The sequence below is a fragment of the Sturnus vulgaris genome, chromosome 6, assembly GCF_052056855.1.
Source record: "Sturnus vulgaris isolate bStuVul1 chromosome 6, bStuVul1.hap1, whole genome shotgun sequence".
NCBI classification, from domain to species: Eukaryota; Metazoa; Chordata; class Aves; order Passeriformes; family Sturnidae; genus Sturnus; species Sturnus vulgaris.
Window position 1 is genome coordinate 7,724,357 of NC_142248.1, and position 21,208 is coordinate 7,745,564.

The 21,208-nt window shown below is 36.4% G+C and overlaps 1 protein-coding gene across 1 annotated transcript in view; it reads left to right on the forward strand.

The window, feature by feature from the left end:
* The window catches only part of EXT2 (exostosin glycosyltransferase 2), a 72,626-nt gene that overhangs the window by 16,813 nt on the left and 34,605 nt on the right, over positions 1–21,208 (forward strand). Inside the window, exon 9 of the mRNA XM_014873572.2 lies at positions 16,031–16,162. Coding sequence (XP_014729058.1) covers positions 16,031–16,162 — 132 coding nt within the window. The remainder of the gene's footprint in view (positions 1–16,030; positions 16,163–21,208) is intronic.

A 21,208-nucleotide genomic window follows, 5' to 3' on the forward strand; every position in this document is an offset into this window, starting at 1 on the left:
AGTGTTATAGATAGTGTTCTTCAGCTATGAACAATGCACTTGATATTATGGACACCTTAAAAACTAAAGTATGAAATCAGGCAACTCATCTTTAAAAAAAAAAAGCCAACAAAATAAAGACAAAGGAGCAAATCCCCTAAATATTCACAACAAAGCAAGCCAACAATAACCCCCTTAATCTGGATTACATATACATTATCTATATTACCTGTAACTCTATAAAATTAACTTAAAATAGATGGTATTTTAGTGCTCATAATACAGATATAGTCTCTGTTCAGAGTGAACTTTGTTGGATAATACATGGTTTGTGATAGTCATTGTCACTGGGATCAAAACATCACTGAACATCATTGGAAAATGTGACTCTATTGACTGAAGGTGTGATGCATTTTTCTAAAGCTTCTTCTCACATCTTATTGCTTTTATTGTGTGTCTTGACAGTAAAAGTAACAGGATGAAATCACAAGGTCTTTCTTCTTCGTGAATTCATTTCTGTATGTATATTGAAGATATTTAAACATGTTATCCATACATTTAATGTCCTGTCAGCCTTATTTACAAAGCAATATGCTTGTGTTAATGTCTCTGAAGTTCCCTTGCTGATAGGTTGTTTTCTAGACATCTAGTATGGTGAAAAATACTTAATGACTGATACTGTGGGGACTACCAGTAACCTGACATGTATGGTTGAGATAATCTTTTTCTAGGCAAATAGAACAAATCTTTGCTCTGAATTTCTCCTGGCTGAAGCATGCATTTATCAGATCTATCAGACTTTTTGGGTCTGATAACCTTTGTGGGATTGGAGCCTTGCTGCCTGACTGCATTGGTTTCAGTGATTGTCTTAGGATAGAATTCTTATCTTTATTTGGAAAACATAAAAATTAAAACAAATATTACTGTAAATGTTTGCTTGCCAATTTTCTTTGTTAATTACTTTGTACTTTTTTGCAGTATTTTTTCCTAGGAGATTGTCTGAAGATCATACATCAAGGTTAAAATGTAGACATAAACATATAAGCATACACCTACATATACCTGTATATAATTTTTTTCAAGTTGAAATAGGTAGTCTGCTTTTAAAGACTAAAATTTTCTCTATGGGTATTTTTTTCCTTTGTTTCTGGAGATACCTCAAGTTATACATCAGCTGGGGAAGAGAGGAAGCCATTACATTTAAGTTATACAAGAACTCATATTTGAGAGTGTTTTTTTCCAGTTTGTATACCTATCATGGACATCACATAGCACTGTCATGAAGAGGATAAAATACAGGAGTTTCAGTTTTGGAGACTTGATCTGCTAGGATCTGTGGCTGGTATGATCTGAGCTGTGATTTCCTCCAATACAATTTTATTTTGCTCAGTTTTTTATCAGACAGTACATGGTATAAACTGGGAAGGAGATTCATTGATTTGAACAGAGCTTTAGTGCAGGAAATCAAAATTAATTCTGCTATCCTACATCATACCTGATTGCACTGAGATCAATGGAGATCAGCTACATTAACTTATGCCTTTGTTGTTCAAACTTGCAGAACAGTTTACTCCAAACAATTCCAGTGCAGTTTCCTGTCTGTCCTCAGAAAAGGGAATAATTTCTCTGCTTGTAGCCTAGTTTACATATTTGCAAAAAATTGATACATATTTTCAATTCTGCATGTACAGCCTACGTCTCTGAAAACCAATTCTCACGTATATTGCTCTTATAAACTGCAACATTTTGACCATCAAAACCAGTCTCTGCTGATTGAGCTGCTAAAATTAATAGCAGTCTGGATAAAACTTATGTATCTCTGGGATTGCTGTCTTGTCTCTTTTCTACAGTAATGTTGTCATTCTCATTTTCTTTGAAGCTTCCTTGAACCATCCCCCTCTCACAAATAGTTCCATATGGAGTTTGAAACTCTGGTAGAAGTGCCCAGAGGCAAGTTGATAAGCAACTTTGCTGCTCAGGCTTGATGCTGCATCCTTATGTTTTCATTTTATCTGCACCAGCATCCAGGTAATAGCAAAGTTCTGGAAGTGGAAGGGAAGAAGTAGATGTAATGGTCCTGTATAATAGAGAGTAAAATTTGAAATTTTGTCTTGCTCCTGCAGAGTGAAATGGATAAAAAAAGCAAAACAAGACTTTGCTGGCATCGCCTTGTCTTATGCCTTGTATAGTTTCACTTCCAACAGTTTGAAGGGTTTTTTGTAAGATTTTGCTCTGAAAGCCTATTGGTCTCTGGAAAAAGGGGTATATATGCAATTTAAAACAGCCTTCTCATGGGCAGTTTTGGCCTCTTAACTACCTGCAATCACATGGAAAAGATTTTTTAAGAGATGTAATAAATAGTTATGTGAAAGTATAAATTCCATAGTCAGTTATGTAAAAAACAATACAAAGAATTTTTAGAAAAGAGATAGAGAACAAGTTGGAAAATACTGTGCCACTATGTAAATCTGTTTTATGTCTGCACCATGAATACAGTCTGTAGTTATGGTTCTCCCATCCTGAAAATGATATAATAGAACAAAGGTGATTGAAAGCTTCAAGAGAAGACTGATAGCCTAATGCTCTTCATCTTGAAAACGAATGATTGGTGATGATGAAGCAGGAATATAATACAGAACTATAAAATAAGAAGGTAATGAAAAAGTGAATGGATGTGCCTGTACATTGTTTGATACTATTTCATTTGATGTCTCACAGTACTTTTACTATTTGGAATCTGGTCTAAAAAAAAAAAAAGATGATCTCACAGAACTGAGAGGTCGTCTGTGAGAATCACTTCTTCATAATTTGGTGTGAGTGAAGGGGTTTTATTGACATAAAAGGCAGAATGAAGAAATCCAGAGAAGGAAAATCTGTCAGAGATGAATGCAAAGATATACCCTCTGGCTTAAAAGTTCCTGCATTGCAGACTTCTGGAAGCTGGAGAGTACTTTGAGGAAGTGGTGGCTTATGCCTGCTGTGTCTGTGGGAGGGGGGTTCCTAAAGTACCTGCTGTGGAGCACTGTCAGAGGGAGAAAATGGGAACAGAAGGCCATTTGGTCAGACCTGGCAGCTTCAGGACTCATGTTTACTAAAGACTTCAGTATTATATTGCCTTGTGTAATAAGTTGTCAGACAATCAGTGGTTTTTAAAAGGCATCTTGACTTCACTGGCTGCCAAACACTTCAGTGGGAGAGTATTGAAAGTGATGTATAGTTTCCTTCTTTGGATAAGTGTGTAATTTACTTTCCTTTCAAATAATGGCCATGTACCATTCTTGCTTTTCATTAATTAAAGTTTTAGATAATCACAACCTCTTGCTTTTTTAGCCTAAGTGGACAATTAAAGGCTAAAAAAGGATTCAAATTCAGTGTAAAAACTGTGGCTAGAAAACATGTAGTTTGCAATGTTTGTTCCCACAGTTGGCATACCTGGACAAGCTGTTGTGGTTTTTCTTGTGCACATGCCATGTGCCTTAGCCCTGAACTGAGGAGAAGTTCAGACTTCAGGTCAAAGAGAGCTGAAGACACAAGCATAAATCAATGACTTATTTTAGTGCCACGTTAAAACAACATGAGTGGCTGGCTTTTCTGACCCTCCTCCCTTTCATTTAATGTGCTTCTTTGGCTCTTCTTTAAAGAGGGCTCTGTAGAGTAATTTCAACTCTTATCAGCTTGCTGACAGCTATATGAGCCTTTCTGCTGGCTCCAGGCAATCACTGCCAGCGTGTGAAACATCCCATTCTTGCAGTGAAATGGTCTTGGATAGAGTTAAAGCAAATGGGTGGTGGAGTTTTCCTGTGGGTGGTGCAGCTTACATGAAAGAGATGGGATTTAGTTCTTGTTAACCAATTAAACAGAAATTCATTTCAATATCTGGACACTAGATGCTCTTTGAGCATACTTAGGCTTTTACAAGTCCTTTTAATGAGAATATTAAACTTACAGCTGCAGTTCTTTCCCTGACAGGGGACAGCTTCTGTCTCTGGATTCTGTAGAATCATCATTATCAAATTTAAGAGAACTTTCATCTGCCTGCCATTTGTAGCGTTTTAAGGAGTGCGACTGCAGAGCCTAACCCTGCTTTAATCCTCCCAGAGTGCTTCAGTGAAGCTCTGGGTCCCCCATAAATGTCAGGCCTGGACAATTTGCCATCTTATCAGATGCACTGAAGTTAGTTCCAGCCCTCTCACCCCTCCCCCAGAGGAAAGATTTGTTGCTGCAAACAGCAAAGGAAAGAAAAAACTTTTTCCTGGCTTACTGCCAGGATCACCATGGGAGTTGTAGAATCCTTGGCATTTATATATGAGACTTTCATTACTCCCCTCTCCCTTCAGTTGTTGCAGAGAGTATCCTTACCCTAGATTTTTTTTTTCTTCTTGCCTGTCCTGCCTTGTTGTTTTTCAGAATGAAGAAAGCTGTCTTCGTGGCATCTCTGAGATAGAGCTCTGAAATTTGAGACCAATCAGCACCTCCATCTATAATTTTTATAGGATACATTTGGGCTGCTTTTGTATCTAGATAGGCAGCTTCTAAACAGTGAAAGGTTAAACTTAACTGTGAGAGGAAAATTATGCTATTCTAAGACAATTTTGTTTTTTTTGTTTTTCAGATTAGATTTTAAGAATCTGTGTCTTAAGAATCTGTATCTTGTTGCACAGTGGATTTTTGGTACTTACCCTTTGCAGATTGCTATACACAACTTGGATAGACTACAGATAAACCAGATGATCCAGAAATTGGAAAGGCATGTACTTTTAGGAAGAATATTTGAAAATATTCTGTCATGCACATGGAGCAGTTAGCTGCAGACAAATGGATGATTAAGCATATCTCCTGGTGTTGCACTCTTTCTTTGTTACTCTGTGCTTTCCTTCTGCTGCTGTATAGCTTGTACCACATCACATTCCTTATCAATTCTGCTTGCTTTGTTTACCCCCTTTAGTTATTGAAAATATCACAACTTTAGCATTTATCTATATAGCATAAATATGCTGCATTGTTGTAGTAATTGGCATGTGAATATATTTAATAGAGTAGTAAATACACCTTGGTCTTGTATCCATTTTACTGATGAGTAGATTGATATGTAAATAACTTGTGCAAGGTCAAATCATAATATTAATAATGGAATTTAGAAATCTAGATCCTGTTTTAATGTATCAAATGTATCTTACAAGACAGTAGGAACATCTGACTTTTAAATTAGAAAGGTTTTACATTTTCTATAGAAACAATTTGCTGCCAGATAATCTTTAGCCAGCTTTTCCTTGAATCTTTGTCTGTAAATTATGCAGATATATTGAATAGTTTCTTAGATGCCCGGAGGTAGGAAAATCGTGTGTCTTTTTTGCAAACTGTATAGTGGGCTGGTTTAGGAATATGCTGTAGTGCCCCTTGGCTTTCAAATTGTGTGATTTGTATCTGGTGTTTGGCTTCTTCCTTTCCTTTTTTTTTTTTTTTTTGTTTTGTTTTGTTTTGTTTTGTTTTTTGGTTTTTTGTTTTCTCATTAGCAATAATTTTGAGTGCTCTTTAGAAATTAAAATGGCACCTGCCATTAGTTGTCTTTGAACCCTGGTGACTTAATTCTGTAGAGATGCTATGGGCAGAAGGATTGTACAGGGTGTGCATATTCCAGGATGTTAATATTGGAGTAGGGAATCATGGATAGAAGTTTGGCTTCATACAGTAAAGAATATCATGCTATTCCAGATGTTTACCAAGAAGAAATAAACAACTCTTGTTGATGTCTATCAATGATTCTTTTTCATGTAAATTTATTTTCAATCCTCTTTCATTGTAGTGTGACTGCCACATAGTATTATCACAACCAGCAGTTAATATTCACCTTCCCCATTTCATCAGATTGCCATACAGCCATGGATAGTTTGAGCCATGAAGGTTGAGGTATTTTTATATAGCTCAAGCTAAGTTCAGTTATTTTTAAGATGTGGAGGAAAAAAAGCAGCACCATGTCCTAAATGGAATTTTTCCAGTAGGTATGGAAAAAACCTCATGACTGCCAGTCCTTCAGCTTTTATCCTCAGAGAAGTCAGTAGGATATATTTGTATTCAAGCAACGCTGGCAGTAATGTCTGTGGTTAAAATTGTCCAATGTTGAGAACTGTGTGTATGGGGATATGTGTATTATGTTTGTGCTTATATAAAACAGAGCTGTATAGCTTACAGGAAACTGAGCAAAACATGCCTTCATCAAAAGGGCAAGTTCTTCCTGGTATAGAGCTTAAGCTCTGAAATTGAGGTATGTGCTGATTTTTGACAGCTATAATATGGTGGTAACCTTACCTAGATTTTTTTTTTCTTCCTTCAAAAAGCTGTCCTTTCATGTGTGTGATTGGCACTGGGCTTGCTTTGTGTTTAGCTTCTCTAATCAAGGGAATTTAAGCTTCTATTCTCCCAGCATTAGTACAGCAGTCATGGGAAATCTCAAACAAGGCAGATCTTATTGCAGCAGTTGACACAAATAAAAGCAGTTGTGCTTTTATTTATTTATTTTTGATGCTGGATGCTGATTAAAAGTTTCCAAGCATCCTTTAGCTATGTTATGAAGCCAGCCAGCAGAGAGCAGGGCAGCTGCCGAGGAAGGGAGACACTGGTGGACACAGGACAAGATCACAGTGGGAAGCATCAGTGTGTGTAACACAGAAAGCTGGGAAAGGTGTAAACAGATCCCCAATTTATCTATAGGGTGGGCTCTCCAAACACTGTTTTATTGGCCAGTGGCTCCTGCTTTACTAACCTCTAACCTCTGCAGTACTCAGAGGTGCTGCCCACCAGCCAGCCTTGTCTTTGAACCTCCCTTGGCTCCTGCCACCTCAAAGACTTGCAGTCAGATTCCTGTGTTTTGCTTGGGACCTCACCTCTCAGCGGGATGCCTGCAGCAGGGAAAACTGATCTACCCTGAGAACATAGACATATTTGAAGGCAATACCCCTAGGACTAGAAACCTATTGCTTTCAGTTTCAGGAGCTGTCCATCACTTGTCAAGAAATGTGGATAAAACATCTTCCCACCCCCCAACTTCTGGTCGTGCAGTAGTTGAATGTTCCCTGCAATTGCATACATATATTTGTTTTCTGTTATTTTCCAGACTGCTTTTGAATCAGTGATAGCACAATTCTAGCTCACTGTAGGTCTGGTTTTATGTTGAGTGGGTCAAGAACAAATATCATAATAAGGATGATACATGTTCAAGTATTTTTGACTCCCCAGGTTAGATGTGCCTGCCACTTCCTTTAGAGTAATGGCCTGGTGAAATTGGAGTAATTAGAGAGCCATGCAAACTCCTGGAAACTGGAGGGAAGAGAGTGGGCTATTTTTTGTGTCTTTACATCATTATTGATGACTATGTAGATATAATGGCTTATCTGGAAGCTAGAGCAGTATCTATTTGTCTTTTTCAGCAGTGTTATTTCTATGGGGTCAACACATACCATTTGCTTGTAAATAGGAAGACAAACTGAAAGCTCTTTGGGAGCAAAGGGAATTCAGAAAATGATAGTAATTTTATATATCACATGTTTTTAAAGCTGTAAATACCACATGAAACTTTGGGGTTTTGTTTGGTTGTGGGTTTTTTGGGTTTTGTTGGTTTTTTTTCCTCTCATCCTGCTGTTTTCTTTGCTGGCTCTGTCTCCATACTTTGCAGCAGTATTCCCAGCCACAGCTGAGAATGGGGTGGCTTCCTTGCTGTTCATAGTGCTGGTATCTGTTTGTTGGCTCCATAACTGAAAAGTATTTTGACCGTGGATTTGTAGGGTGCCAGGACAGTAAGTCAGGTTTCCTGGCTGGTGCAATGTTGCCTTCTGCAACAAAGTTGCTAAGTTGACATACTCATTGATCAAAGAGGCAAGTTTGAGGTGCAGAAATATATGAAAGGAGGGGAGAACACCAGTGCTAAGTGATATTTTTATCTATTCAGGTCTTGTGTTCTTGCTTTTTTTAGAATTAAGTTGCTATCATTAGGACAAGGAATAGTGGAAATCTGTATTTTAAGGGTAAAGATAATTCAGGATTTCAAAAATATATTAAAAATTGCCATCTAATGAGAATGAGAACTCTTTTAGTGAAAATACCTTGTTTTGTGTCATGTATTTAAGCAGAAGGTGGCTCTTCATGAGAAGATGAAAACCTTAAAAACACCAAAGCAGAAAAATCTCCAAAACCCACCACCCCTAAAACTAATCAAAAAACCCCTCAAACTCCCAAAGTTATGTGAAAGTGAGGAAGCAAGAGTGAAAATGTTAACTTGAACAGATAAGCTTCTAAGAACCATTCTCATATATGCACAGTATGTAGTGTATGTGTGAATTACTACAATTGATGTAATTCTTTTCAAAGCACCAAAGAGGAGAATCAGAATCTGAGGAAGGCTACGGTGCAAGAAACTTAATTTTAATATCTGAGCTTGCACTAACATTTTCTTTTAATTCCTCTAAGAGTCAGCAAGTAGTCTCCAGCAATAAAACTGAGAGTGAGGAGAAGTGAGTGATTCCCAAGTGGCTGGTATCTGAAGGGTAAGATTAGCATTTTGAACTCTGACCTCTGTCCCCTTATGAATTGGCAGCTTCAAAAAGAAAAAGAAAAAAAAAAGAAATTTGGATAATGGAAAGATTCAGTTTTCACTCTCTGTTGTATCAGAAGGAGGCAAATGTGCTTGTTTCATAGCTGAAATTACTTCAGCAGAGAATATTGAGCCAAAGGATTAAATCCACTTAGTGCTTCACTTTTGAAGAGATTGTTTTTGAAGCTGAATTACAATAAAAACCAGCACCATGAAATGTCTGTCTAGAATCTTTTTCTTAAAATATTTGATTGTAATCATACAAATTATTGTTTTGTTTGTTCATACTGCTGAAGTGTCTTGTAATTAAGGAATATTCCTCTATAGGCCACTCATATAATTTGTGTAAGTTAAATAGACAAATTGAGTATTTTCAGGGCTTTATTTGAGAATTGTGCATAACTCAAAAACATGGAATGAAAGTTCAGAAATAATATTGAAAGAATGATGTCAGATTACAATAGAAACAAACCTTAGTTAACTGGAAACAACAGTGTGTGCCCTGCATTGTTCTACTGCTCATTCCTCTTTTTTGCCCTTGCAGAGGAACTTCTGGTTTGAGGTTTTGATAACCCTGATGCTGAATTATGGATTAGTCTTTATCTGAAGTGATCATGGGCCTCCAAAACTTCAATTCCTTGCTTACCTTTATTTTTTAGGTTTAGAAGTGACATGCTGATACTCTGAGCACTCTTTATATACTGTCTGCACTACTACTTTTCTTGGATAGGTCTGCAGTGAGAAACAGATGCAACACAGCCAGTTTTGATGAATTTGAAAGATGCTTTTTATCTGATATTCTATAAAACATAAAAATCACAAAACTTTTCAGTTTTAGGAAACTTAGCATGATTTTACCAGTATTTATTTGATTTAATGGATTAGCTTTTAAAATTCCTACATCGTTTGTGTATGGGGACAAGAAACTGATTTTTACTTTCAGAATGCAATTTCTAAGGAGTTTACCTCTAGTTTCAGGTAATTGTGCTGGCACCTCAAAAGTGAGATAACTTTTCAGATCACAGCTCTCTTACTGTTATTCGTTGGCTGAAACACATGAGTTGTTTTTGAAAAATGTAACCTACATTTGTGTAGCCTAGATTTGCATTTCAAATTTTCATGCCTCTCTGGGAAAAATGAGACTACTTCAGGTCACTATTGAAAACAGAGCTTTAAGGGGTAGAAGGACCATGACTTACAGCCAGTCACTTATTTTATCCTCTCATGCTCCCTTCCTAAGAGAAGAATGGATTTATTAGAAGGTATTTTAAGGTACCAGAGGTCCAGATTTCTGTCTGAATAACCCATTTTTTTTCCTGCACTGATTACAGAGAGAATGAGCCAGCCAGCCTTAGGAATGTTGAATGTGGTTGAGTGCTATCACCAAGGGTCCTAAACAAATCAAGCTTTTTTTTTTTAATCCCAAATTCTTACCATTTTCTAGAAGCAACAAAATACTCTTGAATTCTTAATAGTATAGTCTTCTGAGGCTTTCTTGTAAACCTGTGTAAAAAACCTAAACACATCACTGGTTTTAGCTGATACAAGCTGGTATCATGTTTGCTGGAGAACTGCACACTAAAAGTGGTATGTGTGATCAGCAAGGAAGCTCTTGGAACAGATGTAGGAACAATAACACAGTACAGAAAGAGGGTGCAGGTTACAGTTTAAAAGCAGAAAAATGTGGGAAATTGGGGCTATAAAGTCCTCAGTCTGAACCCAAAATTTATCTTGAGAAGCTTTTTCTAAAATGCATATTGCTCCAAAAGAGTAACTTACTTTCTCTTCAGTCCCATTTTGCAGGGGAGCTCAGTAGGGCTCTTGAGAGCTCAGATTTGCTATCTGACTATTATATAACATCAGCTGTATTCATATGCATCTTAAATATAGGGCAAACATACAAAAATTCAATTTATCATCTTGAACCTCAGTAGCCCATTTAATACTACTGCCCAATGTAAATAGTTTGGGGGGAGGGTGCCTGGGACCAATTTGAGTACTGTACTCAATGGGAAATAGTGTGCTATGTCTCAGTAGAAAATGTTTGATTATATCACAGTATGACATATAACTTTAGCAGGTCTTTGTGGATGCACTTCCATGTCCAGAGCTGTCAGATGCACAGCTGAGCTGTAGATATTTACTGTAATATCTTTTGTATCTCTGTTGAAGGTCCACATTTTAGAAGGGGTTACTACAATCAATTACTTCAGTTACTTAGCTAAATATTTTATTACTTTAAAGTTTCTATTTACCAATAAAAAGAAAAGATAGTTATTGGGTGTTTTTCCTATTCTTCTATCCATCCCAAAATCTGAAAGGTTTAGAATGTTTAAGTCTCACAACATCTCTTTGAGGTCAATATTACACATAGTGCTGAGAGGCTGAAGTAAAAGCAAGAAATCTAATAAATGCCAAACTTTTATCTGTAAATAAGTAACAGAACCAGGATTAAAAGTAAGATCAGCAGGTTGACCATACTCTTTTGCTTGGATAGACTTCTCTAATCCAGCTGGGAGTAAAAACCAAGAACACCAAGAGCCATTAGGAAGGGAAAGCATTAAAGTAGAGTCACCATAGGCGGTGTGAAAATGGCTGTATTTCAAGGCCTTGTAAACCCTTTCAAGGCATTTTGGAAACACTGAACTGCTGCAGTGGGGCACAATCTCACAGCATCATGGCGCCTGACCTAAAAGTTGAGAAAAGTGGTGGTTTATGGGCAGTTAAATTTTACTACTCTTTTGCGAATTTTGGTTCTTTCCCCTCTTGCTACTTTTACGAACTCCCACCAAATCATGGGCTGTGAAAAGACAGAAGGCTAGAAAGTTCCTTTCATGGACTGTTTTCCCTTGATGTAAATGTTACACAAGGTAGTCCTTTCCTTGCCTTATGCCCAGTGTTGTTTTTTTTTTCACAAACCAATCGAAAGATTTGCATTGATCTGTCTTGCACTCTGCACCAGAGCACCATTAGTGGCATTAACACTAGAACTTATAAACATTAAATGAATGGACTCTGTAACCTGATTCTATTTTGGCTTGTAAAGAGCTTATAAAGAGATGGTAGGCCCCCAAGTGTGTTTATTTCTAAGGAAAATAACACCTTACCTAAATAAATGTTACTTTCTATGAGTAGGCTGCCTTGTTGCTGCATGCTGCTGCCTGTTGTCTGGTGTGAAAATAAGTGCACATGCTCCCTTCCCAAGCTCTTGCCTGTGCTGGTATGTACTGAATATTGTTAGTTTAGGTTCTTCATAGTCCAATTGAACTAAATCCTGAAACTGAAAACAAGTGGAATTGAACTTTTGAGTTGCATGCTTGCTTATTTGGTTTAAGGAACATCTGTCTCACAAATAGTGCTAGTCTGGCTCAAGGTGTGCATGTGTATTTGTAGAGATAAATTGACAGCACTACATTATGTTAAGAAATTGTGGCCTTCAGTGATGGGTTAGGAAGTGATGTGTTTTCTTGGCTGATCTAAGGAGGATGCAGCAGTTGAAAGTGGGGCAGGAGGAAGGAAGAAAGGAAGGGCAACAACTTAGAACTACTTACTGGCATGCCCATGTTTGTGAACTTGGTCTGCAGAACCCATTGCTGCTTGGCAAGAGGAGAGAATTTGATCTCCGATTCCTTCAGTCTTTGGCTTCCATAATGAAGTTGTCATGGCTTTGTTAAATTTACTGCAGAAATTGAATTCAGATGAACTAATTTCGTGGGCAATCTATTGTGTAATGAGAACTTCTAGTCGATTCCAACCCACTGGGCAACCCAATAATATAATGTATTATTGTCAGTCAAGTCATACAGTATGCTAGATTTGACTCTTCAAAGCGTTGGTAAAACTGTTTCTGAAAGTAATAATTTTCTGTCTTTCATTTTGGATCTATCTTAGATTTTCTATTTATCCAGAAATTCAGAAGAAGAAATTTTATTTCTTCTTTCTGCTTTCAATTCCTGTAAACCATACAGGTTGTATGTAATGTACATTGATCTGTGTTGTCCTGGCAGTCATACAAAGTAGATGTTTGATTTCTGTTAACCACCTAGGTTGTCCATGGCCTAAGCAATATTTAGGTGTATACAAAACTAGCTTTCTCTACAAGTCTGTGGTCTACATAGTGTGCTTCCTCAGAAAAATCTGGAAACCTCATCAAGCAGGCTTCTAGAGTACTAGAAGCTGATTTCAGTTCAGGTTGAAAGGAGAAGTTTGATTTTTATCATAGTTGTAGTCTGAGTATAGTCAATGCTATGTGGAAGCCAAGGTCTGGACTTACAGATTATTTATTTTGAGATACTGAAAGGTGTTCAGGTAGCTCTAATTAGTGGATTGCAATTACCATACCTTAAAATACTGCTTAGTGTCTTAAAGTTACTCTTCAGTTTTCTGGATTCATAGATATTGAAAAGAGAAACAGAGCTCAGTAAAGCTATGTAAGATTAATAAGTTGGCATAGGAGTCTGGAACAGAAACCTTTTTTTTTTATTGTTGTTACTCTCTCCTGTATCACAAATGTGTTCATGGAATTTCTATCCACTCTATTTCTTGCTTTTCAACCTCACTGAGTAGAAAATACATTTCAAATGGAATCAACATACATCTTCCCAATAGAAAACTTTCCCAAAATATTTAGTAACTCAGCATGTGGAGCAGCAGACACTAGCAAGCCATGTTAATCAGTTCTGCTTTATAAAAGCAAACAAGGTGGGGAGGAAGTAATGAGACCCTGAAACATCTGTTTGGGGACTTCAAATCCCCTTAGAAGGTTTTGAGTTCTGCCTTAAAGAAACACAACTCCGAAAATATTACAACCAACTGTGGGAACATTTTATGGCTCTTTACAAAAAATTAATTGCATAAATATTAGTCTATAAAACATAAATTCCCTCTGCCCTCTTCTCCAGATTTGCTTCTGGTATAAAGGTGTAATCTTCCCTGACATTACAAGCATTCTTTAAGCAAAGAACAGCTGGATCAGGTCCATCCTAGTTTTGCTGAAGAAAGAAAATCATCTTTGATTTTTATGAAGCTAGGTAATAATAGATATTATGGTATTAATAAACAATCTTAGAACATTATAGGAAAGCTGTCATTTAATAACAATAGAATACATAATCCTGTAGTTCACACTAATAATAGTTACTTAATTGCATATAAAGTTGTGTGTTAAAAGGCCACATAAAATAGTTTCTCCTTCCTACTTAGTGCTGCTTACAGCAGTTGTTTTAAACTGTTGTCCAGCATGAAAATAAAATTTGGAATCCTTTTTATTTAGCATACTTCAACAGAGAAGTTAGCTGTTCTGGTCCATTTTAATTCTTAATCTGCTTCTGGTTTTCTTTTTAGATAGTTTGTTTTTTGATAATATGTTTTTCTTAAGGGATAGGATATAGGGAAAGAAATACTAATGCTTATGCTTAGCATGTGGTGTTTCCTTTATTTAGTGTCTTTTTACTTATTCTTACCCGTTTATATAATTCTCCTGCTTTTACACTTGAATGTGGTAGTAATTTTGTTCCGTGTTCTTGGTAATCAGCCTGTTATCCAGCTGTTAAGTCCTATCAGGAAGAGAAATAAGGACAGGGAAGTGATTCCATTCTAAAGTGAAGTTGCTTTGCACTCTCTGAATGACAAACTCCACAGTAATGTCATTTTGGACATACCTATCACTCTCTGTAGTAAAATTTGTAGTAAAATTTTGAAATAACCTGAAATAGTCAGAGTTATGGCTGTTTGCACAGTAAATGAAGTACTTTAGAGGGCACTAATCTCTCTCCTAGTTTGCTTTTTAAATTGTAACATCTTCAATATTTACAGAAATAGTCTGCAGAATCTGTTTTACAGATTTTTTTTTTTTTTTTTACTCCCAGAGTAGAATTTTAGGGCTGGTGGTTCAGCACCAAGTCTGCAGTTCTAAACCCCGTAGCTTATACTCAGAGTAAAGTACAGGGTAGCATAAGCATGAATATATACAAGTTTGTGCTTATAATCTTTCCTCTATACTGTTATTTAGTCTAGCAATATCCAAAAGGAAGTGAATATGCAGGAATCACTGTGTGTCTTCTGTTAAAAAGTACTGATCTGCAGAGTGAGATCTGCTGGCATTTGTTAACAACAGATAAACAAGAGTTATTTTTGGTTCATCCTAAGGTCTGTACCTCCAGAAACTTGGTATTCCTTCAGTAATTAAATAAGGTAAATAATACTATTTAATATTTTCATAGCATGTTATTAAAATTGGCTTGTCTGTAGAACCTTTTTGCTATTTAAGAATCCTGTAGCAAGAGTAAAGTAGCACTTGACCAAATTTGTGTTTTGTCCTCAGCTGTGTCCTGACTGAAAACTTCTAAAGATTCCATTTAATGAAAAAATGCATTTATTTTAATTGTTCTACCTCCTAGATGCAAACACATACTCTTATAGTTGGTAATTAACCATAGGGAGTTTGCAAATGAAATTAATTTCTGGAGAGTTCAAGGTGCTGCAGTTTCCTGAAGAAAAGGAAGATTGTAAAAAATCATATCTTTTGGGCCAGAATTCTTGAGCTACATGGTTTGGTTAAACACGTTTCCTTCTGGGTTGGATGGGGACCTGCAGGATCATTTGATACTTCTAGGGATTGAAAAAGTATGTTTATATCCCTTAACAGGGAGTCAGATAAATTAGCATTTTCATTTCCAAACCCCTGCTTTTCTTCTATCATTTCTGTATTACACAGAAACTAGGACAGGATGGCAACTTGTACAGGACCTTAGTTTTAGAATAACTCATAGTGAAATTCAGAGCACCTGTGTATGACAATCCCATGCTTCATTTCAGCAGTTTTACACTGTGCTAGAAATTAGCCTAGATTTATGATTGTAATAAATTAGCATGTACATGTACTTTTATGTGAAAATCAGAATTATTTACCTGTATAAATAAGAATAGGTTTCCTGGAAGTCTTGGGAAGCTATAAGTCTGGTAGGGTTCATGACTACTGAAATTCTCTATCTGATCAAGTGTCTCTAATACTGATGTTAAAAAGTGACTTCTAAGTTCTGCCTTTCAGACAGAATGCTTTTATTTTACTATTTAACTGCACTGTGGATTCCTTTGCCTTAGAAAAAATGGAGTGTAACAGTAATTTGTTTTGTTCTATGGTCAAACTTCTTTTGACATTTTTCATGAGGAAGACATATGGTAAAAGTATGAAAATACTTGATTCCTTCAAATATTTTCATTCTGTTTAATCACTTGCAAAATAATGCTGCTGCTTCTTTTTATTGGCTGTAATTCATTTTAAGGGGTGGAGTTGAGTTTGAAGCCTTCAGGCTTTATGGAAATACTCCATTTACAACAAACATGCCTCCTAATTTAATTTCCACCTGACATGTAGACTGCGTGGAACAGATTGTGCATGGCAAGCCGAAATTGATTATTAAGCACTGGATCTGTGCAATATGAAAGTGAGTTTTATTCTCTTTACAGGCAAGGTGGTTCTGGGAAGCATATTTTCGATCAATGAAGGCAATTGCTCTTGCTACTCTTCAGATTATCAATGATAGAATTTACCCATATGCTGCCATTTCTTATGAAGAATGGAATGATCCCCCAGCTGTAGTAAGTAAATTCGTTTGATTTACTTGTAAAACAAATTGTGGATTTTTTTTTTCCTTGTATAAAAGGTATGTGCTATGAAACTTGGTAATAATTCTGCATCTGAGTTTGTGTGTGCATGTGTTGTGCTGGTAACTTGCACAGATGAAGCTAATATATTTTATGAGAACTGGCAGAATAACTAGCAGTTCTTTTTATGTCCTGGCACTAAGATGAGAACTTTTAACTTTTGCTATTGCACCCATTAAATTGCTTCCTTGTTTATATTTTTATTTATTTATTTTTCCTTGATGCATACACACACGAACACACACACTTCTATTTAATTCAGGGAGAGTTTGGAGCACTGTATATATTTGGACACAGTCTGTATGACTGCAGAGAAAATAGTGGAAATGCTGAAGATCTCAAAAAATCTGCAGGGATCTTTCATATAATTCTTGACATAGCTAATTATTCTTATGCCTACAGTTTTCTTCATGTTATTTCTTAACAATTTCTCTTACACAGAAACTGATGATCAAAGTTTTACTTTTTTTTTTTTTTGGCCTGTTTTTGGTTTAATTTAAAGTTTCACTGGTTGAACTCACTTCTGTTAAGAAAAAACAGTGCAGTATTAATTAACCTTCTGCACCAAGCAGCTGGTTCTGATTTTTTACTATATAAAAGCCTGTAGATGATTTTCACCCATAATCAGTTAATTTTCTCTGTGTCAAAATATAAATAATAGTTTTGTTTTACTAATAAAACCAAACTTGTTAACTGTCTTGCTTTATGATAGTTTAGAGAAAGAAAGCTGGGTAGGAGTACTGGGTAGGGAGTAAAGTGTGTTTTACTTTAAACTCTTCAGACCAACGGAGTGTGAACAGTTGCTGATGAATAGTTAGAATCTTATTGCTGTGCTTCAGAAGTTGTGTTTCCATTGCCTAGCCAAAGGCATTAATCATCTCCAGTTGTCATTTCTTGGAGAGGAAATGTGGCCAGTGGTCAGTATTTAAGGAAGAAATTATTTTGCACAAGTGTGTACTCCACAAGAAGAGAATCAGAATGTCTTAACACCTTTACAATTATGGTAGCAGAACCAAGCACCTTTAAACACACTTAGTGAAATAAAGAAAATGCTTTAAGGATTATTCAGCCTTTAAAGGGAACCTAAAAATGTCTCCTGGATTCTCTCCTATACTTCTTATTTTTATGGTTTTTTTTTTAATAAATGCACTAGTCAGGGTTTCAAAGTTGTCAGCTTGTTGGGCAGTAATAAGCTTCTTGAGCCTGTGTCTCACTAGCTCCTGCCTAATATCCACTCACAGCAGTGTCACAGTTTCTCATCAGTCTGGATGAAAGTTGGAAGGACTTACAGATGTACATCTCAGGTAGCAGAAAATGGCAACTGTATCTTCTAACTTTTATAAGAGGGCAAAGTAACTAATGTCCTTTTTGTTAACAAGAAAATATCTATATTCTTCTCTAAATAAACTCCGTGATTGAAGCTTTTAAAGAAAATTATTTCAGGTCAGTCTCTGGGCTAGGGTATAGCTAATTGTTAAAATAAGCACCTGTGAGTTAACATTAATACCGCAGTGAAAAGTGTGAGTAACTGTCATAAATTCTTATGTTACTGGCTAGAACTGACCTCCAGAACTTGCCATGTGTATTCTGCTTTCAAACTCAGCCGACTCAGCAGCCAGTTCCTTTAGCTCTGTTTGTTGTTCCATGTGGTGTTATGGTCAGTGGGGATTAAGTGCAATGCTCTTCTATATGCTTTTGTTCCTGTTACATGGTCTCAATAGGAACACAAAGGTGCACAAAGAGTATGCAGAAGCTGTAGGCGTGTTAACAAGAGGTGCAGAGGTGCAATCACTGTTTTAAGGACTTACTGAAGTTAGCCAGAAATTTCTTTAATCAGTACAAGGCTGTTCATAAAGCTCAGATCACTGTGCTCTGAACAGTGAGGTTTTGAAAATGAGAGCACAGATTTGCCTGTGGGATATCTATACAGGAAAATGCCAGCTTTAAGGGATTTGTAAATTTATTTGCTAGGACAAATTCACCTATCTAAAGAAAGAAGAGCTTGCTGTGCAGGATCATTATGCAGAGAAGGATACTTGGAAAGAACTCTTGGCCATGGTTGCTTACCTGCCTGCCTTCTTGGTTTAAGGTGGGGAGTTTTTTGTGTGCACTTTTAGGGGTTAATTTTGCTGAGTAGGTCACTAGAATCCTGAGAAGTAACAGAAAAAATTTGGTAAAATGTCCTGGTTACTAATTGTTGTACTGCTCAGTTGTTACAACTGCTTCAGGTGTTAGACAAAGCAGTATAACCATTATTTCTACTTTGACAATTAAAATGGCTCATAACTCTCCATTATACTTTGCATTTTGTTGAAGTATTGTAGCTTCATGTGTTTGCTTTCAGAATTAGATTAGTCATCTGATTTCAGTCTATTTTCGATGTTTTTCTATAGTTCTGCCATTTCGTATTTTGATTGTAGTATAGTAGAATAGATTCTGAGTTAGCAAACATTTAGCAGATGGCAGCAGGTGAGTATGCCTGATAAAAGAGATTTTTAGAGGTCTCAAATGTTTAATTTAGTTTGTAACAGCAACACATATGAGGAAAAAGCTGAGAAAGCTGCATCTTTTGCAAAAGGCTGCCCCACGTTTGATATCAATTTCAAAGTAGGATTGATAGCCTTCTCTTTGCTTTTCTTTGAGCTCAGATACTTCAAAATAGGAATTAAGACACATCTGCAAGCATAATAATGATTACATTGTTTTTACTGCAAAATTGCATTAATTGCATTAATTTTTGTATCCCCCATTTGAGGGGATGGCTGTTACTTTGTACAGTCAGCGTGAAAATGATACTTAAAATTTGTGAGGCATATTCATGGCTAGATCTGCACATAGATAAGCTTCATTTCTGTCCCTGAGATATTTCTCAAGTCTCAACACAATGAAACCTCAGCCCATACTGTGTTGAGTTGGTAGTTTCCCAAACACTTTAAACCACTGTAGTAGGTACTGCTGCCCAAAGAAGCAGTCCTGCACTTTTCTACAGCTGGGTAACAATTTTCTCTTTCATGTGCAACCTTTTTTTTGATATTTCTATTTCACTTGTGGTGAATTAGCCAAGATAATATTCCTTATATAAAACTTACCAGGGAAGAGAAAAAATAAAGAGTGGGGATGTGTGCAAAGGAGGGACTGGGTGGCTTGAAGGCTGCTTTTCTTGGCATTAGTTTGACTTATATTGGCTCAAAATATTAGTAAGACTGTTGCCTGAGTATCTTCACCAGAGTGTCGATCCAACAGTGGTACAGGAGGGTGTTTTTCCAGGAGGGAGTATAAGGTATGCAGAAGATAAATGCATATACAGTTAATTCCATACTTAGTACATTGCACAGGGGAAGTGATCCAAGCAGTTTTATGTGTTTTTATGGGCTGACTGAAGACTGTTGGCCTTTCTCAAGCAAAAAAAAAGTTATAAAGTGGATTATTTTTCTACTTATTCACTGTCCTGTTGAGGAAATGGAAGACTAGTAGCATATAACATGCTAATATGTTATGGAATAATACTTTGAATAAAAATACACTATAACATATTTCCTCCTTTTAATGAAGAGAAGCAAATGATACTTTTGGGGCCTGAAATTCATTGCTGGACTACTTGAGCCCTTTATGTCTCAGGCAGTCTTTTGTTGCAAGCATGAGAGTTTAATGTCTTTTGTATTTTTTGGCCCAATCGTTATCCATTAGGCAGAGGCAATCAGTTATGTCCAAGTAAACCAGAAAATGACTGATTCTACGGTGTGCATTTTGATGGTTACCAGTTTGGGGTGGATTAGAAATAATGACTTGGGCTTGAGATGTGATCTGTTACCTTCAATTAAGTACTTTGTTATGCTCTAATAGAAGTAAATTACTTCCTCACTTATGCTTCGTTGTAGATTGCTTAAATTCTCCTCTTTGCCTTATACCTCACTAATGTATATGGGTTTCTGAAAAATGAGTCAGACAGATTTTTTTTGCAGAATTCTTCAGCTGCTTTTGTTGAAATTCTTTCAAGCCTGTTTATAATGTAAACCTATGAAACATTAGATGTTTTTTTTTGTCAGAGGCTGCTTTTGAGCTCTGACCTTGGATGATACAGACCAGAGTTTAATAATCACTTGAGAATATGAGTATGTGAACAATAAACATACCAGATTTCATTTCTTCCAGTGAGGCAGAAAACAGCACCATCATTTGGTGTAAACTAAAATAGCAGACTTTTCTTAGTGCCCAGAATGCCATTCATTTAGCAAAGTCTAAGTAGGATGTTAATTTACAGAATACTTTGTGGATCCTGCCAATTACTAGGCACTTGACACTTGTTAAAACATTCAACTATTCCTAACCTCTTTGACTAATATTTTATAGTCCTCAGTCTACAGAAAATGCTACTGTTATAACTATGCTTCCCTCCTAGCACCATTTGTCATCTCTAAAGCATTAAGCAAATATTAGCATACATTTTTTTATCTATCTGTAAATGAGAACAAACTAGCATTTTTCTGGGCAGTGCATATCTGGTATTTTTTCCATTGAACAATATTAGATTTCTGTTTCTGCTGTATTTTCCAGCTACTTGTTTGATGATTGCAATCAGCTGGATCAAATCATGCTTTATAAACGTTGGTATTTTTATGTGAATGTGAAACATGATTTAACAGTTGGATCTTTAATTTACCTGCCCAGAGGTTAGGATACTTCTCTTACACAGTGGATTATTCTATAGTTGATAGAAGTTCCTGTCTGTCTTGTGGCTAATTTTTTTTTTTGTGAGGAGGGTTTATGACCTTCATTAAAACATGAAATGATGGCCACTGCAACTTTGTTTGTAATTCTGTTGGGTGTAAGCACTTTGGTTCTCTGGACAAGTAGAGAGGGTTAATTCCCTTGGGTTTGCCCTGTGACCACTTGAGGATGGGAAGCATGATGAAATACTTTCTCAAAGTATTGGATAGAAACTTACCATAAATAATTGGAGAAAAATAGAATAAATCAAGG